At 37.8% G+C, this 23566-nt stretch overlaps 1 protein-coding gene across 1 annotated transcript in view; it reads left to right on the forward strand.

Annotated features, from left to right (window-relative positions):
• Positions 1–1854: 1854 nt before the first annotated feature.
• Positions 1855–23566, forward strand: part of LOC117385073 (cholecystokinin receptor-like) — a 46698-nt gene continuing 24986 nt past the window's right edge. Inside the window, exons 1-2 of the mRNA XM_033982326.2 lie at positions 1855–1993; positions 22129–22377. Coding sequence (XP_033838217.1) covers positions 1855–1993; positions 22129–22377 — 388 coding nt within the window. The remainder of the gene's footprint in view (positions 1994–22128; positions 22378–23566) is intronic.

Here is a 23566-nt window from a genome sequence, read left to right on the forward strand (position 1 = left end):
TCAGTACTAGTAGAGTCTTGGTATAGTCCAGTTTTAGTCCTGGGTTATTCCTGGTTTTGTCTTGGTTCAGTCCTGGCTCAGTCCTAGTTTAGTTTTGGTTTAGACCTTGTTCAGGACTGGTTTAGTCTTTTTTTTGTCTGATTACTCCTGGGTTTAGTCTTGGTTTAATCCTGGTTTAGTCTATACCAGGACGACTAAACCAGTATCAAACCAGAACTGAACAAGGACCAAAACAACCTGGACCAAACTGGGACTAAAACAAGACTAAACCAGAAATAAACCAGGACCAAATTATGATCAAAACAAGATGAAAACTAGGACATATGCAGAACATATTAGTTTAGTTTACCCTGGTTTTAGTCCCATTTACTTTAGTACTTGTCTCATATAATACTTTTCACAAATATATTTCAAATGTTACTTTCTGGGTTCTGTTGACTCTTGGCTCATATCCTCTAAATCCTTTGTTTTTTGTGACAAATCCAGAAGCCTCCTGTCGCCAGCAGAGGGAGCTGAATTTAAAGATGAAGTCTTGATAATCTGACAGCTCTGACCTTTTAGATAAAGGATTACCACTTTGGCATACAAAACAAACACCTACACCTTTAAAATACATCACTTTATCAAACAAGACAAATGTACTACACGGGTCTGTAAAGTTTTTTTTGTTGTTTTTCCATATTTTTTCTAAGAAATTCTAATAATTTTTAACCCAATATATTTTAGAATAAGCTTTTTTCCGTCTTATCTTAAAAGATGCAAACAATATGATTAGTTCCTACTACAATCAATAAGATTACTACTACTACTACTGCTGCTGCTATTACTACTGCTGCTGCTATTACTACTGCGGCTACTACTACTACCACTCCTGCTGCTGCTGCTGCTGCTACTAGTGCTATTGCTACTGGCACTACTACTTCTACCAGCTGCTGCTACCACTAAATACTAAACATCCAGTGGTGTTTTAAAGACATTTGCTTTGGAGTTTTTGTCCTCATCATGTTTAAATATTCGCCATTGTTATTTTTCTAAATGTAAAAGTGAATACACGTTTAAAAAAATGTACATGAAAATGTAGAATACTGCAGATGATGCACCAACACCAGCCCTCCCCTCCCTGCTCCGGTGTTCCCTCAAAAGCATCGGAAAAGCCCCATCTGTTAATGAGAGAGAAGAAAGGGCAGAGGGAAAGAGAGATGGAGAGAGAGAGAGAGAGAGGGAGGGAGAGAGATGGAGAGGGAGAGAGGAAGGGAGGGAGACAGAGAGAGGGAGAGAGACAGAGGGGGAGAGAGAGGGAGAGAGAGATAGAGAGGGAGAAGGAGAGAAAGAGAGAGAGAGCGAGAAGGGGAGAGAGAAGGAAAGAGGGAGGGAAATAAAAAAATAAAAAAGAAAGAGGGAGATGGAGAGAGAGAGAAAGAGAGAGAGAAGGATTGAAAGAAAGAAAGAAAGAAAGAAGAGAGAGGGAGAGGAAGATGGAGGGAGAGAGGGAGACAGAGAGTGGAAGAGAGAGGAAGAGGGAGAGAGAGGGAGAGAGACAGTGGAGGAGGAGGGAGAGAAAGAGACAGCGAGAGAGGTGAGTTTCATAGCAGCGCTGTGCCTCAGTCATTCCTTCACAACCTCCTCCAACGCGCTGCGCCTCGGATCTTTCCAAACCCTTACCCAAATCTTTAGGCAAATTCAATCAATTTCACCTTTTTACGCACGACTCCAGCTGCCACCATTTTACGCACGACCAACACGCGCCAATTACGACGACAATGACGAAAACCACGACAACTTTTTAACACTGTCGATCCGAGGAAGAGCTCGGGAGAAGAGAGCGGCGCGTGGTGGTGTCCGTGACCGGGGGAGATGGCTCTAGACGCGGTCAACGTGAGCCGAGTGGACGCTCCAGGATGCGGAAACTTTACGGATGTCAGCGCACTAATTACGGACTGCAATCAGACATCCACGAACGCGTCTGGACTCCCCAAACCAGGCAGAGCGAAAGGTAAGGGATCATTTATTTTACGAGTGAGAATCGATTCGTAAAACACAGATTTGATCGAATCACAATTTGAACGGACGCAATAGCAGGTTACAAAAGTAGTCTACCTTAATTTCTTCCACAAAGCAAAAATGATCCGTAAAAACTGCTAACCCTGTAGTGAAATGTGATTCTTGTATTAGTTTCTTTTTGCCAATTCTTCTGGATGTGTTGAAAATGTGAACTTTGAACAGAATTCTATTATTAAAACATATATATCACAAATTGAATCGCAATGCTTGTCAGAAAAATCGCAATTCCATATTTTGGCAGCTCGTTCAACCCGAAAAAACTGGTGTGATTCAAGAAATGATGGTCCAAAATGTAAAAAAAATAAATTGTTAAATTGGTCTCTATACATTTCAAACTTAGCCAAAAATACCGATACTAATATTAACTAAACATAAAATTAAAATGAGTCAAAATTAAAACTGTATATTGAAAACTTAAATGGGAATTTGATGATAGCTCATTAATGCAAAACTTTAATGTAAAATGAGTTTAAATGTTCCACATGGGCAAACTATAAATTACACTATAGGCCTAAATAATACTTATATAAATGTTCTTATAGATCAGATTATTGACTGGAAAATTGCATTCAGCAGTTTCCCATTTTCCACATGTTTCCCCGCAAGGCAGTGAGCTGATGGATGTCTTGTGAATACTGGAGTTGGCCAGTTGGAAATGGCTAGCTAAACAACATTTATATGCATTCAAGAATATACACAAAAACACTGATGGATGAAGTACTCCATTTTGTTATTTAAGTAAAAGTACGACTACCAGAGCAAAAAGTACTCAAGTAAAAATATCACATGAAAATTTACTCAAGTATTAAAGTACCTGTTTAAAATGTACTTAAAGAATGAAAGGTAAAAGTATTTTGTGCAGATTTTTAGGTCTTACAAGACTCCAAATGTAGTGATTTTGATTAAGTTTTGAGCTGAAATTTGTTCAACAGAACCAATTGAATACATTTTTTTTAAGCTGTTTTTATTTGTATATTTTTGTTTGCTCAAACTACGGACATGTTAAAAATAAAAGTACAATACAGAAAGTATGAATATCTGCTCTTAAATACAGTGAAGTAAAAGTATCTATTTAAAAATGTACTCACGTAAAGTACAGATACCTAAAATTTGTACTTAAATATATTATTTTACTACTTTGTCTTGGTTCTGTTGCAGTGCACCTGCATACACCTCCTACTGGGATTTAGGCATAATAAATAAACAATGCACATAAAATAAGCCTAACCACAAAAAGGTAGAGAAAAAAATATAAAAGACCTGTATGTAGACCCAGATATGAGGTAAACATGTCCAAATCAAATAAAACTTTTATATTTGATTTGGACATGTTTACCTCATATCTGGGTCTACATAGTTTTTTTTTTATGAGAACAATTGTAATGCTCTTCAATACAAAAGCATTGGACATGATGGACATGTTGGTGTTCTGTTGTCTTTCATTTGAGTTGCCAGTTTCAGTGCAATTTAGCTGATTTATGAATTAGAGTTAAAGTAATCAGACAAAAGATAAAGTGTAGATTCTGTATCTAACCATGTAAATGTAATGGGATGCATATGATGTAAAGGTCATGTAAAATCAGGCTTCCATCTTAAATCTTCTTGTGATCAGATTTTCAATGGGACATTTTGTGGCATGTCTTTTCAGTGGTGATTTACGGTCATAGATGCACAAAAACAAAAATTGAATGTCTGTTGCCAGCCCCGAAACAGAGCTTTTAACCATATTATAGTTGTTTCCTTCTCATTTACTCTCTCAAAGTTACATTTAGACTGATTCATGCTTTATTCTCATTGCTCTGATCAACCCTTGTTTTCCAGTGCCACCTGTACACGCCTTTTTTAATTTAATCAAGCTGTTTTATATCAACATTTCGATTTTAAATGTCCAAATTATAACATCCATGGGTGTCACAGATGATCACTGTACAGCAGACACAAGCACAGCAGGTCTGACACAGTAGACTTGGTTAACAGCTAAATTAAATAGTTAAAATTATATCAATAAATCAAACTTGATGTGTCCCCCAGGGGCCATTTAAGAATTCTTGGTGCAGCACAGGACAACAGGTCAGGAGCAGGAGGAGTCAGGGGGCCCATGTCAGAGCAGTTAACCAGGTGAATTCTGGGAACGTAGTGCATGGATGGCCATAAAACCTCACATGATTAAAGATCCTATATTATGCAAAACTGACTCTTGTGAGCTTTAATCTATGTTATAAAAAAAGGACCTGGAGTTCTGTCTGAGCAAAACTTTATTATTAGTCTGTCTATATCTCCAAAGCTCAAAATGCTCTGTTCCACCTTGTGATGTCATGAAGTCATAGTTTTCAAGTTAACAGCTCCTTTTACCTTTAGTTCAGTAGAAATGGGCAATTCCAGATATCCAAATGATTCTAGTGAAGGTGTGTGGAGTGGAAAACACAGTGGAGCACTTCCTGTGTTACCACGTGACGTCACAGGGAGGAATGAAATTGTGAGGACAAAACTGTGAACAGTATTAAATAAATGATGTCAAAGTGTAGTCTTCTGATCTGGTGCCAATCCTCACAGTTTGAGTTCTTATGGGGGACTATCACGTACTTTTTGGTGCCTCTCCATCCTTCCCCTCTCACACCTCTGTCTCTGCTTTTTCTCTCCTCTCTTCCCCCACTACTACTACTACCCTTCTCTCTTTTTCTCCATTCTTCCCTCACTCTCTCCCTCGTTCTCTCACGCTCTCCTCTAATCCTCTCTCCTCTTTTCTGTCTATCTCTCTCCATTCTTCTCTCTATTCTTTCTCTCCTCTAATCCTCTCTCCCTCTCTCCTCTTTTCCGTCTATCTCTCTCACCCCACTCCATTCTTCTCTCTATTCTCTTTCACTCCTCTAATCCTCTCTCCCTTTCTCTCCCCTCTTTTCCCGCTATCTCTCTCACCCCACTCCATTCTTCTCTCTATTCTCGTTCTCTCCTCCAATTCTCTCTCCCTCCCTCTATCTCTCTTCACTCTCACCCACTCCCCCATCTCCCTCCCTCTATCTCTTTCATTCTATTGTTTTCTCTCCCTTCCTCCCTCTTACCCTTAAAATCTATTTCTCTCATCTGCTCCCTCTATCGCACTCTCTCCACCTCCTCATAGCTCTTTCATTCTCTTTCTCTCTCTCCCTCCCTCTCCCTCCCTCTCTCCCCTCCTTGCTACTTTCCTTACATCTCCCTTGCCATCCTTCCTCTCTCTCATTTTCTCTCTCTCCCTCTCTCCTCCTTGCTACTTTCCTTACATCTCCCTTGCCGCCCCCTCCTCTCTCTTTTTCTCTGCCTCCTTCCCTCTCTCTCTCTCCTCCCTGCTACGTTCCTTACATCTCTTTCTCGCTGTCAAACAGGAAATGAATCTCATCTTTTGACTTTTTCCTCATCCTTTGATGCCTTAAACGTCTCGGATGACACAAAGATGCAGTTTTGTGTTCAGACTCCATTTTGAAAAGTGTGTGTTGAAGAAGTGACACAGGTCTATAAATACTATGGTCATCTCCATGGAGCTGAGTCTGCTCCTGTCTGGTCTCACACATGTACAGCTATGTGAAAACACAGCAAAATATAAGAACTCACAAAACACTACTTCTACCACTACTACTACAATTACTACTGCTACTGCTACTACTGCCACTACTACTGCTGCTGCTACTACTACTACTGTTTGCTAATGTGTGCATTGTATCCCCATGGTACCTGCTAAATATTCCGCCATGCACATAACTATAGAACACCCCCAGTATGATGAAGTATCTTAAAAATCCATATCGGACCATCCCTTTAACATGTGATAAAGAAAGTATTGTAGTGTCAAATATAATAATGGCATTTACCCTAAGAGTTCTGTCAATTACAGGGTCAAAAATACCTTCTAAACATGCATTCTTACTGTGTCACTTTTACACAGATCTGACCTGTAACTTGACCTGGTAGTGTTGCTTACTTGTCTCTATGGGGCTAGATAAGTTTAATGACATAGTATTGAACATTTCAGGAAAAACAATAACTTCTTGGAGACAATCAGGTTGCAAACTCCCTAATGGAAAAGTTACAAAGTGTAAGATCACTTAGACACAGAAAGAACATGCAAAAAATGTGAACCCATGACCTTATGGCTTTGGGGCGAGAGTGCTGTACCTCCATTATACACATAGATTGTTTTTAATACTTTTATGATTGATCAGATAAGAGTTTCCACCCACATTCATTCTAATAGGCACTGAACTACTTATAGTCGATCAATAACCCCTCTAACGCTGCAGGATTTATTAGGGACTTGCCGATCCAGCTTTTCCTTTTCTGATACCGATGTTGATACTTTGACTTTTAAGTATCAGACACTACCTGATATCAACTGATACTAGAGCAGAGACTGAAAATACAATTTATTTCCTTTAAACACAAACAACTTAAGTAAAAAAAAAAATCCAACTGCAGAACAGCTGAAAATACAATGTTAAGAGATGTTTTGACCAGTAAATCATCACCAATTTATAGACCAAAATGGAATAGCAACTGAACCGATCTTGGAAGCCGAAAAAAAGTTCAATATCTGCACCAGTATTTTATAGGTGCCTTCCTAGTCTTTATTATAGCCATTACCTGGTCCAAGCTAGTGTTGTGATGATACGAAACTTTCAAACTTTTCAACATTAGGTCGTAGTACTTTCTTTTCTATTCCCATGTGGCCTTATATTTGTGTAATCCCTCAGTGTCCACGTGGGTTCATAGTGGTCCATGGGAGTATGTGTCTTACACTTGTTCTGATACAGCTCAAGATCATTCTAAAACTATTCAGGAAAGGTTCACTTCTGTCCTGCGAATGTGAATTCCACTCCTCTCTGTGTTTGTCTCATTAAATTCACATGTTTCATCAGAGACGCCAATCACACATTAGATAAGAGCTTATTAGTCCCTATGGCACCAAAGACAATAGAAAGAATACGACCAATTACATCTGATTATACACATCATGTGACCAAACCAGGAAGTGTCTGTGAATTTTAGATATGCAAACTTGTTAAATTGTTGGTAGGTAGATGTTTATATTCAAACACAGGTCACCTCCCCACAGATCTGACCTGTAACCTGGCCTGTTTATGTTTCCTACTTGTCTCTATGGAGCTAGATAAGTTTAATGCCATAGTGTGGAACATTTCAGGCAAAACAATAGCAACTTGGAGACAATCAGGTGGAGGCCTCTCTACTGAAACAGGTACAATGTGTATCTTTAAGACCACCTAGACACAGGGAGAACATGCAAACTCCACATATAGGCGTCAAATAGTCTGGGAATTGAACCTGAGACCTTATGGTTGAGAGGCAAGAGTGCTATACCTCCATGCTAAACATTGATTGCTTATATAAATACAGAAATAATTGAATTTTTCTTTTGCTATAGATCGTACCTGGATGACTAAGGGATTACACAGACATAGAATGCTTTTAATACTTTTATGATGACCCAGATGAGAGCTCCCATCTCTCATTCATTCTAACAGACACTGAACTACTACCTATAGCCGATCAATAACCCCTCTAATACTGCAGTCTTTATTATAGCCCTGCCCTGGTCCAAACTGAGAAGCCTTCCCCCTCCCCAGACACCTCCTCTCTGTGTGTATCTCATTAAGTTCACATGTTCCATGAGAGACACCTGTCACACATTAAATAAGAGCTTATTAGTCCCTATGGCAGAGAGGATATGACCAATTACATCTGATTATACATGTCATGTGACCAAACCAGGAAGTGTCTGTTAATTTTAGATAACAAACTTGTTGGTAGAAAGATTTTTATTTTAAGGAGATACCGCTGCTACTACTACTACTACTGTTACTGCTACTGGTACTACTACTGCTACTACTGCTGCTACTGTTACTGCTACTGCTACTACTACAGCTGCTTCTACTGCTACTGCTGCTACTTAGAACCTGTGCTTAGATATTCCACAGTATGGCATTAAACTTGTCTATCCCCATGGAGACAAGCAGCTGATGGCACCAGGTGAAGTTACAGGTCAGATCTGTGGAGAGGTGAGCCCACTCACAGTAAGAATGCATGTATATCAAGGTATTTCTTAACAATAATAACACCAGTACTTTAATAAATGCAAGATGCAAGTTTAATACCATACTGTGGAACATTCCAAGCAAAGCAATAAGAATGAGCAGCTTCACATTTTAAACTAAGTAAACAATGTATGCATTTGAAGAGAATGGTAGATAATTTAACTGTAAACATTGAGCAAGCTTTTATTTTTAACCACAAACTAGAAATATGTAGTTTTATTTCAATATTTTTCTAACAGATAAATGTGTTAATAGAGCCGATGTCAGTACATTCATTTCACTGGTACAGCTGTGTTACTGCCTTGGGTGTAATTCACAAACTGATTAGACAGTGCCTAGTTCAATAAACAGGCAGAAGTGCTCACATGGGTCAAATCTATCCACGTAATCCTACATTACAGTCTGTGCAGGTTTCACAACACGATATTATGAAATTATTTGGGACTTTTCTTGGCGATGTGTCCGTTATTGACCAATAGGGAACGGTAAAGCTAACAGAGGGGTAATTTTGAGCCTGGCTAACGTTTTGGTGGTAAACATCCGTAGGGCAGGAGGTAACGGCTTTGAAATTAGCAAAATGAAGAAATATTATTGTTGAAATTTTAATCGCATTTTTGAAGACTGTTACCTCAAGCACCTGTAGATAATAAAGAGAAAATGACAGACTTGTTAGAGGAAATATCTAAACCCAAAACATGGACTAAACCGAGGCTAAACCAGGATCAAACCACGTCTACATGAGGACTAAACTATGGTAATCTTGTGTTAGTCTTTTTGTCAGGTCTCCTGGATGTGTTTAAAGGTTCTATAGTAAACAAAATTGACTCCTGGAAGCTTTAAGTCCTGTTATGATCTTTTTTCCTCATCAAAAACATGCTTGGACTTGTGTTTTGTTTCATTCACACATGTTCGAGTAACCCTTTATTATTAGTCTGTCTACATCTGCAAAGCTCAAAATGCTCTGTTCCACCTTGTGATGTAGTGGTAGTTTTCAAGTTAGCAGCCACGTTTTACCTTTAGTTTAGTAGAGATCAGTAATTCCAGGTCTGAAATGATCCAAATGATACTAGTGAAGGTGTTTGGAGTTTAAAGCCACAGCGGAGCACTTCCTGTATTCCACATGACATCACAAGGTGGAAGGTGGAGTGTTTTCTGTTTTCTGAGAAGAATTCAGCCTAAATATGCAGAGTTTGTGTGTTAAACATGTCTGAATTAAACACAACTCCAAGTATGTTTTTGCTGAGGAAACAACATAATAACATCAGAAAATAGTGTAATATTGGCCGTTTAAATTGTGAACTTTGAACAGAATCCTTATTAAAACATAAATCTCAAATCTAATCGTAATCACAATGCTTGTCAGAAAAATCTTAGGGTCCACACCAGCCTGTGTCCATGGAGACGTTATTGCTTTGCCCGGAACGCTCCACAGTATGGCATTAGACTTATCTGTCTCCATTGAGATATTAAATGTATCTATCTGGAGGCAAGCAGGTCAAGTTACAGGTCAGATCTACAGAGACACACTCAACACTAATGTATGTTTTTCAAGCTATCTTTAGGCAACAAAAACACAAATAAATGCAATATAGATGAGTTTAATGCCATACTGTGGAACATTCAGGGTAATACAATAAAATATATAAAAGAAACCTACTACCATTTAATGTTGAAAATCACATTCTATTGTCTAAATAAAGTGTTTTTTTATTATTATCTTGGTATTAAGTCTATTACTTAGTATTGAGTTTGAAATTTCAGTGGCAATACTTGAATGCAGAAGAATATAGGACCATTTTAAATCACTTTTGAGAACTTCGATTAAAAATGTTTCACATATATCTAATTAAATCATCTCATTTGTATTTCCACCTGTCCGTCACACTCCATCTACCAAACAAAGGAGCTAACGCATTCTCTCGCTCTACATTTTTCCCCAAACATGAATAAATATTGTTGAATTATTTATGGATTAGGTGTTGGCCGAGTCCTGTTCGGTTCTGATAGAGTCATCGGCAGCACTGAGGCATGCTCTGCAATTATCTGCATTCAGCTTGATCTAGGCTTGTTTATATGCAGAGGGACGGCTTAGGGAGAGAAAATGTACTGCTAAATATGAAGCATAGCTTGTCTAGTTGCATATTTGCGTTGCTTAGGGTGAATTTTTTGAAAAACTTGAATTCCAGAGTTGAAACAGTGGCTGGAAAATGTAAGTACAAAATTCCTAAGTTTGCAAGTTTCACAACAGTACCAATTTCACGTGGTTTGTATGTACGTGTGAAATTTTTAATAGTAAAAACCTTAAAAAATATAAACTCAACAGAGAAGTTGTCTTTAATCAAAAAGAAAGATTTAATGGATCAGTTGTCAGTGTACAATTGTCAAAGAACTGTTGTCCCTAATAGTGTCGTCTTATCCTCAGCTGACAAATGGACATACATTCAGTGTATTTATACCATCAGAACAATCATACCAGTTTAGTCTAATCTAAGTGGCTCGAGGACGCTGGACACATCTCGTAGGCTAACAGACAAGAGATACACCCATGCATAATAAAAGATAGTATCACAAAGGTTAGGTCAAAGACATCCATAACAATACAAGTAAAGATTTAGGATAAAGAATGCCATGATAGAAATAAACCAGAACTAAAGGAGGATCAACCCACAACATGAGCAGAATTTGTCTTGCCCCAGTATAGATACTGTATAAGCAGCTCTTGATGTCACCCTGCCAATGATAAAGCATCAAGGAGTGCGCTGTTAGCATGCTAGTTGTTGTGAGCATTACTGTGACAGTAAAACGCTGCTCTGGTCTGGGTGCTTGTAAACTCATCGTGGTGAATAATTAGGATGATCTGAATGCATTAGGCGAGTGACAAATAACTTTAGACCACTGCAAACTGTGTAAAATGAACTAGTTTTTTACATTTTAAGGACTAAAATGAGATGCATCTAGGTTGTTTTTTTTTTACATTTTAAGGAATAAAATGAGATGCATCTTTAAAACTAGTACAACCAGTTGTGTAGTCCTGGTCTAGGCCTTGGATAAGTTCTGTTTTAGACCTGGTTTAGATCTGGTGAATCTCAGAGAGCCAAATATATTCTTAAATGGTACTAAAAATAGCCTCAAGCAAGGACATTTTTTCTTCAATTAAACGTACAATATTCATGATTAGCAAACAGGACGGTACTTTTCAACTCAATTTAAATGCACACTCAGATCAATAGCTTCACTCCAGAGAGGTTTAGGAGGGAAGCTAACCACGGCTAGTGCAAACTGCAGTGGGTAATTTAGTGCTAAAGCTACATCCAGATATGCAGAGTAAAGTTTAATTGCTTTCAAATGATTAAGTTCTCATAAATAATTAATCAGCTGTTCTAAATTCAAAGACAAAGCAAAGAGTAAGAGAAACTAGTACTTATTATTATTATTGCACCTACTACTACCATCTATTACTACTACTGCCAATAGTGCTACCAAATAGGCCTCTACACATACTGCTACTTTCTTCTGCAATAACTAACCTCTTGAAAAATTACCTCTACTATTACTTCTACTGTTAACTACATCACATTACTACGGCCAGGGCTAGTACTGTTATTCCTACTACTACCAGCAGTACTATCCACTGCGCCTTGTACTGCACTACTACTACTACCCTCCAGGGCTTCTGTAGTAGATTCATTATTTGTGTTTGTGTATGAAGATTTTCCTGTATTTTTCACTTTGAGCACAGAGTTGAGTTGAGATGAAAAAGCAGCAAGAAATATGAGTTTTATTAAACCTGTTTTTATATTCACAATATTCAGAACATTCAGGATTTTTTAATAACATAATTTTGGAAGAATTTAATTATATTTAGCCATATCATGCTGGTTATCAAAACATAAAATAAAAGTACTACCATGACATCACTATTGCCATTACAGTACTACTACCACCATCTCCACTGCTACCACCCTACAACTACTACTACAACTACTATTACTACACCTAAAAATACTACAATCCCAATACATGTCTTGACAACTACTGCAACTATTCAATACTAAAAATTTCTACTGCAATCTGTTCTACTACTATTATTACTACCACCGCCACCATCTCCAGAACTACTACCACTACTATCCTACAACTACTACTACTACTACTACCTCTGCAACATAAAAATACTGTGAATTATTTTACCACTGCTACTAAAATTACTACTAAATATAAACAACTACTACTATCCCAAAACATAACTTGAGAACTACTGCAGCTATTCAATACAATACTTCAATTACCATCTTTGTTTCAATTGCTACTGCTACTACTGCTACTACTAATTCTTTTACCATCTCCACTACAATTACTACTAAACTTCTGCCATTTTCTGTACTGCTACAACTCGTAGTACAAATAATACAACTCGTACTATTACTACAGTTGCCAGAAATATTCACAGATCCACTCACTTGAAGTTTAACAGTTTCAGTTCTGCTTCTTTCACTGCACGTTGCTGATGTAAATGAAGGTGAAAGACGCGATTAGAAGCTTGTGCAGGTTTTAATGGCTGCCCTGAGAAAAAGCCCTGTCAATAGATCATTATGGAAATCTGATACATGTCAGATCAATATTAAGAGAAAGTATTATGATTGTTTATTGATTATATTGATCCATTACCTGCTGTGGCCTGCAAGGTTTTAATGTTGTCACGATACTAAAATTTCAAACTTCATTTCAATTCCATGCTCAATACTGATTCTGATACCACGATGATCATAAAAATACTGTGATTTTCAACATTAAATGGTAGTACTTTATATTTTTTTATTTATATTACCATGTGGCCTTATATCGGTGTAATCCCTCAGTGTCCAGGTTGGTTCCCGAAAGGTTCTGTGAGTGTGACTTTTGTATCAATACCTGCTCAAATGAGTATCTAGTTTTTGATACTTTTAGCTCAAGTATCTTTGTAATATTTGGACCATATGGATGACATAAATGTATTATTATAATGGTCCGAATCTGCATCTTTTCATGGCATAACCTTTGTATCCAAATGTATAATTTAACTGAAAATACATATATATGACTGAAAATGAATGCTGCATTAACTAATTTGCATACATTTCTAGTACTTTTTATTATGCAAAGTTCCAGTAATGAAATGTGTTACATGCATATATATTTTAAATTATAGAATGAATAAAGTTAGTCACCTGTGCATTACAATGTTGGATGAAGTACTGTACTCAGTTTTGTTACTTATGTAAAAATACAGATACTGGAGCAAAAAATACTCAAGTAAAAGTAAAAGTATCACATGAACAAATCTACTTAAGTAAAAGTATTAAAGAAACAAGTTACAAATGTACTTAAAGAGTAAAAATATTTCGTGTAGATTTTGAGGTCTTATAAGGCTTCAAATGCAGTGATTTTTATATAGATTTGTGCTGAACTTTGTTCAACAGAAACACATTAATCAATAGTTTTTCTAGCAGTTTTAACCTGTATATTTTTGTTTGTGAACTTTGTGAACTATAAAAATAAAAATAAACGCTCAAGACTTTTCAGGAAGTCTCAAATAATAATAAAAAAATACTTTACTACTTTGACTTTTTTACGTTCCACCACTAATGTTAGCACAAATAACTTGTAATAAGATATAATAAAATAAGATAAAATTTGTATTAAACATTTTTTTTTGTATTTATTCCAATAAACCCATTATAAGCTACAAGTGTTCAAAAATGTATGAAATTACTTATGTATGATAGTCATCTTTCTCCTGTCTCCTCCCTCTCATCAGGAGGTTGTGTGTTATACTCCTAATTTCTCTGAGTGGAGTGTGCATGTTCTCTCTGTGTTACTATGGCAGAGTGGTTATCCCGTCTGTTCCCTCTCACCAGGAGGTTGTGTGTTATACTCCTGATCTCTCTGAGTGGAATGTGCATGTTCTCTGTGTTACTGTGGCAGAGTGGTTATTCTGTCTCCTCTCAGCTGGAGGTTGTGGGTTAAACTCCTGATTGAATTGTTCCAGAACTTTTTCCATGCCATAATCTTCTAACACTATTCAACTGCACTTACGGAGCCTTTCTGTTCTAATCCAAAAATGGCCCCAGATAATCCATCTTTCATCTGTTCATTATTATAATCTTCTGTTTACATTGACATCTTTACATAGACAGAGCCTATAGCCTCACAGTTTCCAATAGCATTTCTATGTTGTATTTATAGTTACTCAGGCATTTGATGGTTTTGGTCACACCTGTTACGCTTCAGAGCTCTCCAATTGCATTATGGGTAGGATCTTAACACTCGGAGGAGATATAGTCCAATGAATATGATTTTCTGTTTGGCTGAAATCGTTTGGTTTGTCAGGTCCATTTGAAATCATGCAGTAATACAGAGGAATAGATGGTACTATTCAGTGGAGAAATGTAACAAAGGAAAAGTAGTAAAGTACTATACTTCACTAAATTTGAGAGCAGGTATCTGTACTTTCTACTCCACTACAAGTATTTTTGTTTATTATTGTCGGAGACCTGCAAAAAAAGCTGAGGATTTATTTTTAACATATACAAATAACAGTTGGAAAAAAGGTAATTGCTGCTACTACTTTTGGCTTTACCTTTTTGACCTGTCTGGGCTTCTGTAGCTTCAAAACTCAATATTTTAACTACTAAGCACATGTCCAAACATGCAGTAAATGTACCTTCCCCAGAGTGCAGCTTGTATTCTGTGCATTTTGTGTCACCTGGAAGATAAATTCTAAAATAAAGTAGTACCAATGCGGCGCTGAACTTCTAAAACTTTGATATGTTTCTGTTGAGGGTAATAAAAGAGAAGGTCAGGCCTCCTCCTGGGCCACTGCTACCACGGCGATAAACAACAAAATGACTCACTGGAAATTTGACAGTGCAATTTGCTAAAGTTGTTATTTATCACTGCAAATTCTCATTACATTTTTACTGCAAGCTTTTTGAATTTTGTAAGTTAAAGGCCTTGTAACTCATTTATTTACATGTATTTGAGGAAAATGTGTCTTGCCCCAGAACAGAGAAATGTAAAAGCAGCTCTTGAGGTCTAAATATGTCCACCGTGTGCTGTCTGTGTCTAATTGGCAAATGTTTTATTTTCTGATGATCAGGAAATATGCTGTTAGCATGCTACTTGTCGTTAGCTTTATACCGTGACTGCAAAAGCTCTGGCCTCTGAAAGTCTTGAAAGTGGTTATAAACCCATCGTGATGAATAATTAGGATGCTCAGAGGAATAGCTTTGAACCACTGCAAATGGTTTAAAATGAATTAGTTTTTCATGTTTTTAAGACAGTAAAAATCAGGTACAGCACTTTTAAGTGCGTTATCATTTTCAGACTGCTGTAGGTTGCATAACTGTTGTAATAAAAGCTATGCTAACGTAACTGTAATGTTATTGCCAGTTACGGCCTTTGCCAGGATGGATAAAAAACAAAATCAGGACTTAACAATAGGCATTAATCGACTCAAGACTAAACCAGGACTAAACCAGGCCCAAGCCAGGACTAAACCAGGACTAAACCAGGACTGTACCAGGTCTAAACCAGGACTAAACCAAGTTCAAACCAGGACTAAACCAGGTCTAAACCAGGACTAAACCAGGTCCAAACCAGGACTAAACCAGGTCCAAACCAGGACTAAACCAGGTCTAAACCAGGACTAAACCAGGTCCAAACCAGGACTAAACCAGGTCTAAACCAGGACTAAACCAGGTCCAAACCAGGTCTAAACCAGGACTAAACCAAGTCCAAACCAGGACTAAACTAAGTCCAAACCAGGTCCAAACCAGGACTACACCAGGTCCAAACTAGGTCCAAACCAGGACTAAACCAGGTGTAAACCAGGTCCAAAGCAGGACTAAACCAGGACTAAACCAGGACTGTACCAGGTCCAAACCAGGACTAAACTAATTCCAAACCAGGTCCAAACCAGGACTACACCAGGTCCAAACTAGGTCCAAACCAGGACTAAACCAGGTGTAAACCAGGTCCAAAGCAGGACTAAACCAGGACTGTACCCAGTCTAAAGCAGGAGTAAACCAGGTCTAAACCAGGACGGTATCAGGTCTAAACATCAAATCAAATATATCTTTTAGTGACAACAATTCAAGTGCTGATATGAATTGAATTCACATGAGGCCTGTCCATAAACTGAGAATAAGACAAACTTGTAAGTGTCTATCTGCAGGTTAAGGCTCTGGCAGCACAGGTTCAGATGTCATTGTAGGTTTGTAAAAAGTATCAAAAATTTGCTTGTAATCAATGCAAAAACTAGTACAGAAAAGTACTACGCTCATGGACCACTATGAAACCTACCTGGACCAGGGAGGGATTACACAGATATAAGGCCACATGGAAATAGAAAAGAAAGTACTACCATGTAATGTTGAAAATCACATTCTATTGTCTAATGAAAGTGTTTTTATTATCATTGTGGTATTGACATTTTAGTGTTGTGAAAACACTAGAATGTAGAACACATGATATATACAGTACCTTTAAACTTTTACTGCAAATTGTAAAGACCCACCCTGACAGTACTACAGTCATGCTCATGTATCTGTATGTGACAGAATTGTATTAATGATCAGACAGTGGACTGCTCTGTGACTGGGACTCTCCATAGAAACGCTGCACTGCTTTGGGGGAGATCCAAATCAAAAGAATAATTCATGTTTGGAGGTGCAGAGGTAGTTATCATGCAAAAGAAATAGGATAGATGGATGGAGAGGGAGGGATGTACACTGCTTTGGGGGGAGTCCCGATTCAAAAGATTATTTGATGTTTGGAAATGGATGATGCCTTAGATCGATGGAGAGAGAGCGAGGGAGAGAGCAACAGAGACAGAGAGAGAGAGGGGAGGAAGAGAAAAAGGGAGACAGACGAAAAGAGGAACGGAGAGAGAGGAGGAAGAGAAAAAGAAAGAGAGGGAGAGAAGGAGGGAGGAGCATTGATGTGTATGGTAAAATTGTGGTTAGAAGGACATGCAAGGACTGATGCAATGGTTTTATTACTGTCTGGGGAATAGTTAAGATAAAAGAACTAGACCAGGACTAAACCAGGACTAAACCAGAACTAAACAAGGACTAATGAAGATGTAAGTTATAGACCAAGACTAGAAAAGCACTGAGCCAGGACTAAACAAGTACTACAATGCCTCAACCAGGTCTAAACCAGGTCTAAACCAGGTCTAAACCAGGTCTAAACCAGGTCTAAACCAGGTCTAAACCAGGTCTAAACCAGGTCTAAACCAGAACTAAACCAGAACTAAACCAGGACTAAACTAGGACTAAACCAGGACTAAACATTTTGAACACAAATTGTACCTTTCTCTTTCTTTTTCACCCAAAACTTTAGTTTCAAAAGTATCGAAAACTTTTTTTTTTTTTTAGAACATTTGTGCTGTGTTGTGACTGAAGTCAAGTTAAAAGCTGCAAAGACATTTGGAGTTTTCAGTCCCTGTCGCTTGTATTTATGAATTCTGGAAATATGTTTTAAATTTCCCTTTGGAATAACTAACTTCTTGCTACAGAATTGCTAAGTATGTGACAGCTGCTATGGAGAGTTTAGCTTAATTATCAAATGCAATCTGCCAATAACTGTCAAGCTCTCTTAGGGACAATGGATATATGGTACAGAGGAGGGACAGTGAGTATGTGGTACAGAGGAGGGACAGTGAGTATATGGTACAGAGGAGGGACAGTGAGTATGTGGTACAGAGGAGGGACAGTGAGTATATGGTACAGAGGAGGGACAGTGAGTATGTGGTACAGAGGAGGGACAGTGAGTATGTGGTACAGAGGAGGGACAGTGAGTATGTGGTACAGAGGAGGAGGGACAGTGAGTATGTGGTACAGAGGAGGGACAGTGAGTATGTGGTACAGAGGAGGAGGGACAGTGAGTATGTGGTACAGAGGAGGAGGGACAGTGAGTATGTGGTACAGAGGAGGGACAGTGAGTATGTGGTACAGAGGAGGAGGGACAGTGAGTATGTGGTACAGAGGAGGGACAGTGAGTATGTGGTACAGAGGAGGAGGGACAGTGAGTATGTGGTACAGAGGAGGAGGGATAGTGAGTATGTGGTACAGAGGAGGAGGGACAGTGAGTATGTGGTACAGAGGAGGGACAGTGAGTATGTGGTACAGAGGAGGAGGGATAGTGAGTATGTGGTACAGAGGAGGAGGGACAGTGAGTATGTGGTACAGAGGAGGAGGGATAGTGAGTATGTGGTACAGAGGAGGAGGGACAGTGAGTATGTGGTACAGAGGAGGAACAGTGAATATATGGTACAGAGGAGGGACAGTGAGTATATGGTACAGAGGAGGGACATTAAATATATGGTGCAGAGGAGGAGGGACATTGAATATATGGTACAGAGGAGGGACAGTGATGCAGAGGAGTGAATCTCACAGACATCTGAAGATTTATGTTGAGAGGAGAAAGTGTGAAGTGGGTGACAAAAAGTGAAAAAAGGCGCAAATGAATAAGAGACAGATAGAATATAACAGATAAATAGATGATAGAGTGATAGAGATAGATTAATAAATAGAGACAGTACAGAAAGAGTGTAAAGAGAAAAGACAGCAAAAGAAACGAGGAGAGTGAGATTTAAGTAGAGAAACAGAAGGGTGATGGAGGTGACAAACAGATAGATGATAGATAGATAAATAGGGAGACAAAGAATAGAGAGAGTGAGAGAGAAAGGAGAGCAAAAGAAAGGAGGAAATGGAAAAGATAGAATATATTTTTAAAGATAGAGCAAGAAGGATAAAAGACAGATATTTTTTAAGAGAGTGAGAATAGATAGATAGATAAATAGATTTATAGAGGCAAAAGTGTGATGGAGATGACAAAAAGACAGACAGACAGACATAGGGGGTGACAAAAAGAGAGATAACTTTGGAGAGAAAGGATAGAAATAGTGGAAAAGAGAGAGAAGAAAAAAGATATAAATGGCACTACCTATATAGATAGATAGATGCCAGATAGATAGCTGTGGATGTATGATGGATGGAAAAAGGATAGAGAAAAAAAGAGCAAAAGAACAGTGGAGAAAGAAAAGATAGATGAGAAATACATGAATGGATAAATATGTAGCTAGATGGAGAGAAATGGGTAACATGAAAGAAATAGATTGATGATAGGTGACGAGAATAAATAGATAGATGATAATTAGAACGATATAGCGAGAGAGAGATGGATGATAGAGATGATAGCGAGATGGATGATGGAGAGAAATGGATGATAGATGGATGAACGGAAGTGTGAAGGAGGTGACAGAGGAGAGAGGTTTGGCTCTGTATGTTGTGAGTCATCAGATTTTGAGCAGCTCGGCCACAGTTTCAGTCAAGACAAGACAAACTTAAATGGATGGAAGGATAGAGATAGAGAGATAGTCAGATGGATTTCTGTTGAAACTACCATACTACCATAACTTACTACTACTACTAATACTACTACTACTACAACAACCTAGTGTTCTTCATGTTAAGATTGACCATATTGTATTTCGAATATTGGAATGAATCTCTGGGTGATTTACATTTTAAAGTTAACTTCCAAATTAAGAGTCTTGTCACGACTCAGTGAGGGAGATCCTGTTGTGCCGATCTCATTAGTCTTATTTTGAAATCCACAGCCAGTGTAGTTGCTCTATGTTTGACTATGTAATCATTGGTATTCTATTCACAGCAGGAGCGCTGGTTAAACGTGCTGATTATGTAAAGTTATTCACTGTTATAATAGAGTCAGACATGTTTAGTCCCTATTGTTTTCACTGACTGTACAAGTGTATGGACAACACTGGGATTTGTGTACTGCTAACATGGAAATACAACATCTTGGTAAAATTTATGGTAGAATTAGTAATATATAGTAATGGTATAGTAGACTAGTAGTTGCGTGAGATCCAGAATACACATTTCTTCAATACTCCCTGAGTTCAGATGGGTGTGATTGACAGGTGTGATTGACAGATGCCGTGTCCTTGCAGAGGTGGCTCAAAAACATGGTGGATTTATGCAGAATCAATGAGTGAAGCACTAAACTCTGTTAATCTGAGGGGAGGCAAACATGATTTTGTTCAAAATGATGTTGACCAATGACCCCCTTTGTTTCACATGCGTCATAATCAAATCTGTTTAATTTTGCTTGAGACACGACAGAAGCAGTGATGACCAGACTGATATCCATCTGTATAAAAAATAGAGACAGATATAATTCTGGACTTGTCAGGTAAGAAAAGTAGTATTAATAGTAGCAGCAGTACTTGTAGTAAATGTAGTTGAACTAGTCATAGAAGTAGACTACTAGTAGTATTAATGCTGGTAATAGTAGTAGTAGTAGTGGAATAATCCCCCAGTGTATGGTATAACTTGGAATAAAATAAAATAAACTACAGTAACAACATTTTGAGTAGCCATTAGACACAATAGTTTAAGAAACAAAGAATCACTTTTCAAATTTCAAATATATAATTGCAACTTTACAGCTTTTAAATCACAATATAACTTTACATTTTGATATCAAGATTCAGTTCACAGTGCACTTTTTAGCAATTTTTACACAGAGAAAGACCCCATGGAGATACATATTACCTTATATTACCTAAAGAATCTGCGTGTATTGTACAGGACTAGACCCAGGGATAACCTAGGTCCAAACCAGGACTAAACAAAAGTCTAAACGGGGTCCAAACCAGATCAAATCAAACACCAAATTAGGTCTAAACCATCTAGCCAAAAGGTGAACCAGGACAAAACCAGGACTAAACCACATTTAAACCAGGTTTAATCCAGGACTACATTAGAACTAACACAGCTCTAAACCAGGACTAAAGCAAGTCTAACCAAGTACTTAAGCTGTTTTAATCGAAAAAAAGATGACAGAACTAAACCAGGACTTATAAATCATCTATATGAACTGCTAAACAAATCCCATGCATTTCAGAGCATGTTTGTAGAGGTGTAAACTACAGGGTTAACAGCTTTTACACAGAATAAGACCCCATGGACACATAGGGAGGGCATCTGACACACAGGGATGTTTAACACATTAAAATTGAAAAGTTTGTCATTTGTTTTAAGAAACACATAAAACAAATGACAAACACAATCAATTTTAATGTGTGAAATTTTAGACATGTAAGGCCTTTTATGACACAGCACTCAGCTACATTTTTTTTTACATTCAATGATTTTTTTCTCATTTTGAATATTGCATAACCACCTGGTCACTTGCTGCCGGCACAACAACAAAACCAATCAAATCCCTCTTTAAAAAAGCCATAAAAATCTTTGACAAAAAACCTAGCTCCTTTCACCATTGTATTGTTTTAGAAAAATATAATTGGTTGAATTTTGATAATTTTATACAGTTTAAAAATGCTTGTTTTATATTTAAAGTTCTACACGGACTTGCTCCTCCTCCGCTGAAAGACTTTATCAAATTAAAGACAGTGACTGGGATGGGAACCAGGGCCACATCTCGAGGAGATTGTGATGTACCACACAGATGCTAAATTAAACTAAATTTGGACAAACCGTGCTCTCTGTTAAAGGGACTCATATTTGGAATAGTCTTCCTCTGACAATAAGAGAATACTCATCTCTGTCCACATTCAAACTGCACCTTAAACTGTGGCTGAAGGAAAACCAAGTCTGTGAGCACCTTTAGCTGCTTTTATTGTATTTTTGTAATGTCTATGTTGTATTTGTTGTCTGTGTACCTGCCTAGGGACAACAGATGGAAATTTGAATTTTTTGCCATAATCTGTCATATTTACACTGTGTTTACAGATGTTCATTAATATGCGCTGTCCCTATCAAGTAAATAAATAAATAAACTCTCAAAGAGGACATTATATTACCTAAAATTTGGTATTTGGTATTAGCTAAATGCCATTATTCAAATTTCAATGTTGATTTGATTATAATAAATGTGTTTTTTGTCTTTCTTTCAGAGATGGACTCCGTCCGTATCTTTCTGTATTCGCTTATCTTCCTCATTAGTGTGTTTGGAAACCTCCTCATCATCATCGTTTTGGCTCTGAACAAAAGGATGAGGACAGTGACTAACTCCTTCCTACTGTCACTGGCGGTTAGTGACCTGATGATGGCGCTGTTCTGCATGCCCTTCACCCTCATACCAAACATACTGGAGGACTACATATTCGGAGAGGCCATGTGCAAGATCACTGCGTACTTTATGGGTAAGAGACTATAATGGGATAATTAATATATTTTAGACCTTGTTTATTTCTGGGGTAGGCTTAGTCCTGAATTTAGACCCTGTTTAATCCTGGTTTAGTCCTGGTGTAGGCCTTCTTTAGTCCTTGTTTAATCTTGGTTTAGTCCTACTTTAGTCCTGGTTTATGTTAAGTCTTCTGTTTGTTCTGATCTGACTTAGGCCTAGTATATTCTTAGTTTAATTTAGTCCTGGTTCTTCTCTAGTCAGTCCTGGTTTAGTCCTGGTTCAGTACTGGTTTAGTCCTGGTTTAGATCTAGTCTGAATCCAATTTAGTGCTGCTTTCCTTCAGTAAGTCCTTGTTTTGTTTATGGTTTAGGTCTATTATATTTTTGGTTTAGCCCTGATTCAGTCCTGGTTTAATCCTGGTTAAATCCACGTTTAGTCCTGGTTGGGACCTGATTTAATCTCAGTTACTGGGGGGTGAAGTGTCTCACCCCAATACACAACAACAACTAGGGATGTCCCGATCTAGTTTTTTGGCTCCCGATCCAATACTGTTTTTTAAATATTTGCATTTCCCGATACCTATCTGACATAGATCCCATCCAGGTACCGATCTTCTTGTTTTTTAATGATTTTATAGAAGTATTCCCTGGTGTATTTAGCCTCAGCTGAATAAAATGATTACCCAAGATAAAAAGGCCTATAAATAGCCTAATACTTTGTTATTGTAAAATAATGTGTTAAACTCCTCCACACACAGCAGCTTCAGGACACAAACACAGACACAGACATTAGGTGATGTTTTAGCCTCTGTTTCTAAAGGCAGTGTGTTTTTCACCATATTATTTATGTTTAAGGCCTGTCCAAACTTTGGTTTGTGTGAGAACATTGCTGAGGTAAAACAAATACTACCAATGTCATTAATAATGCTTTTAGCTGTTTTACAGCCTCCTCAGTCTGTGTTAAAGCTGTTCTGGGCATTAGTTGCAGCGTTAGCAATGACATCTGCGTGACGACTGATGACACTATATGCTGTATCGGCTCCATCTATTCACCAAATCTGATCCAAGACAGTGATAACACATCCTGAAACACAATATATCATTACAGACATATACCATGATAAACAATAATATCAAAACTATTTTAATCCATTGAAGCAACAACAATAAAGCAAGATAATCCCAGTAAACCATTTTTAAATAGGT

Source organism: Periophthalmus magnuspinnatus, chromosome 2, assembly GCF_009829125.3.
Source record: "Periophthalmus magnuspinnatus isolate fPerMag1 chromosome 2, fPerMag1.2.pri, whole genome shotgun sequence".
Taxonomy (NCBI): domain Eukaryota; kingdom Metazoa; phylum Chordata; class Actinopteri; order Gobiiformes; family Gobiidae; genus Periophthalmus; species Periophthalmus magnuspinnatus.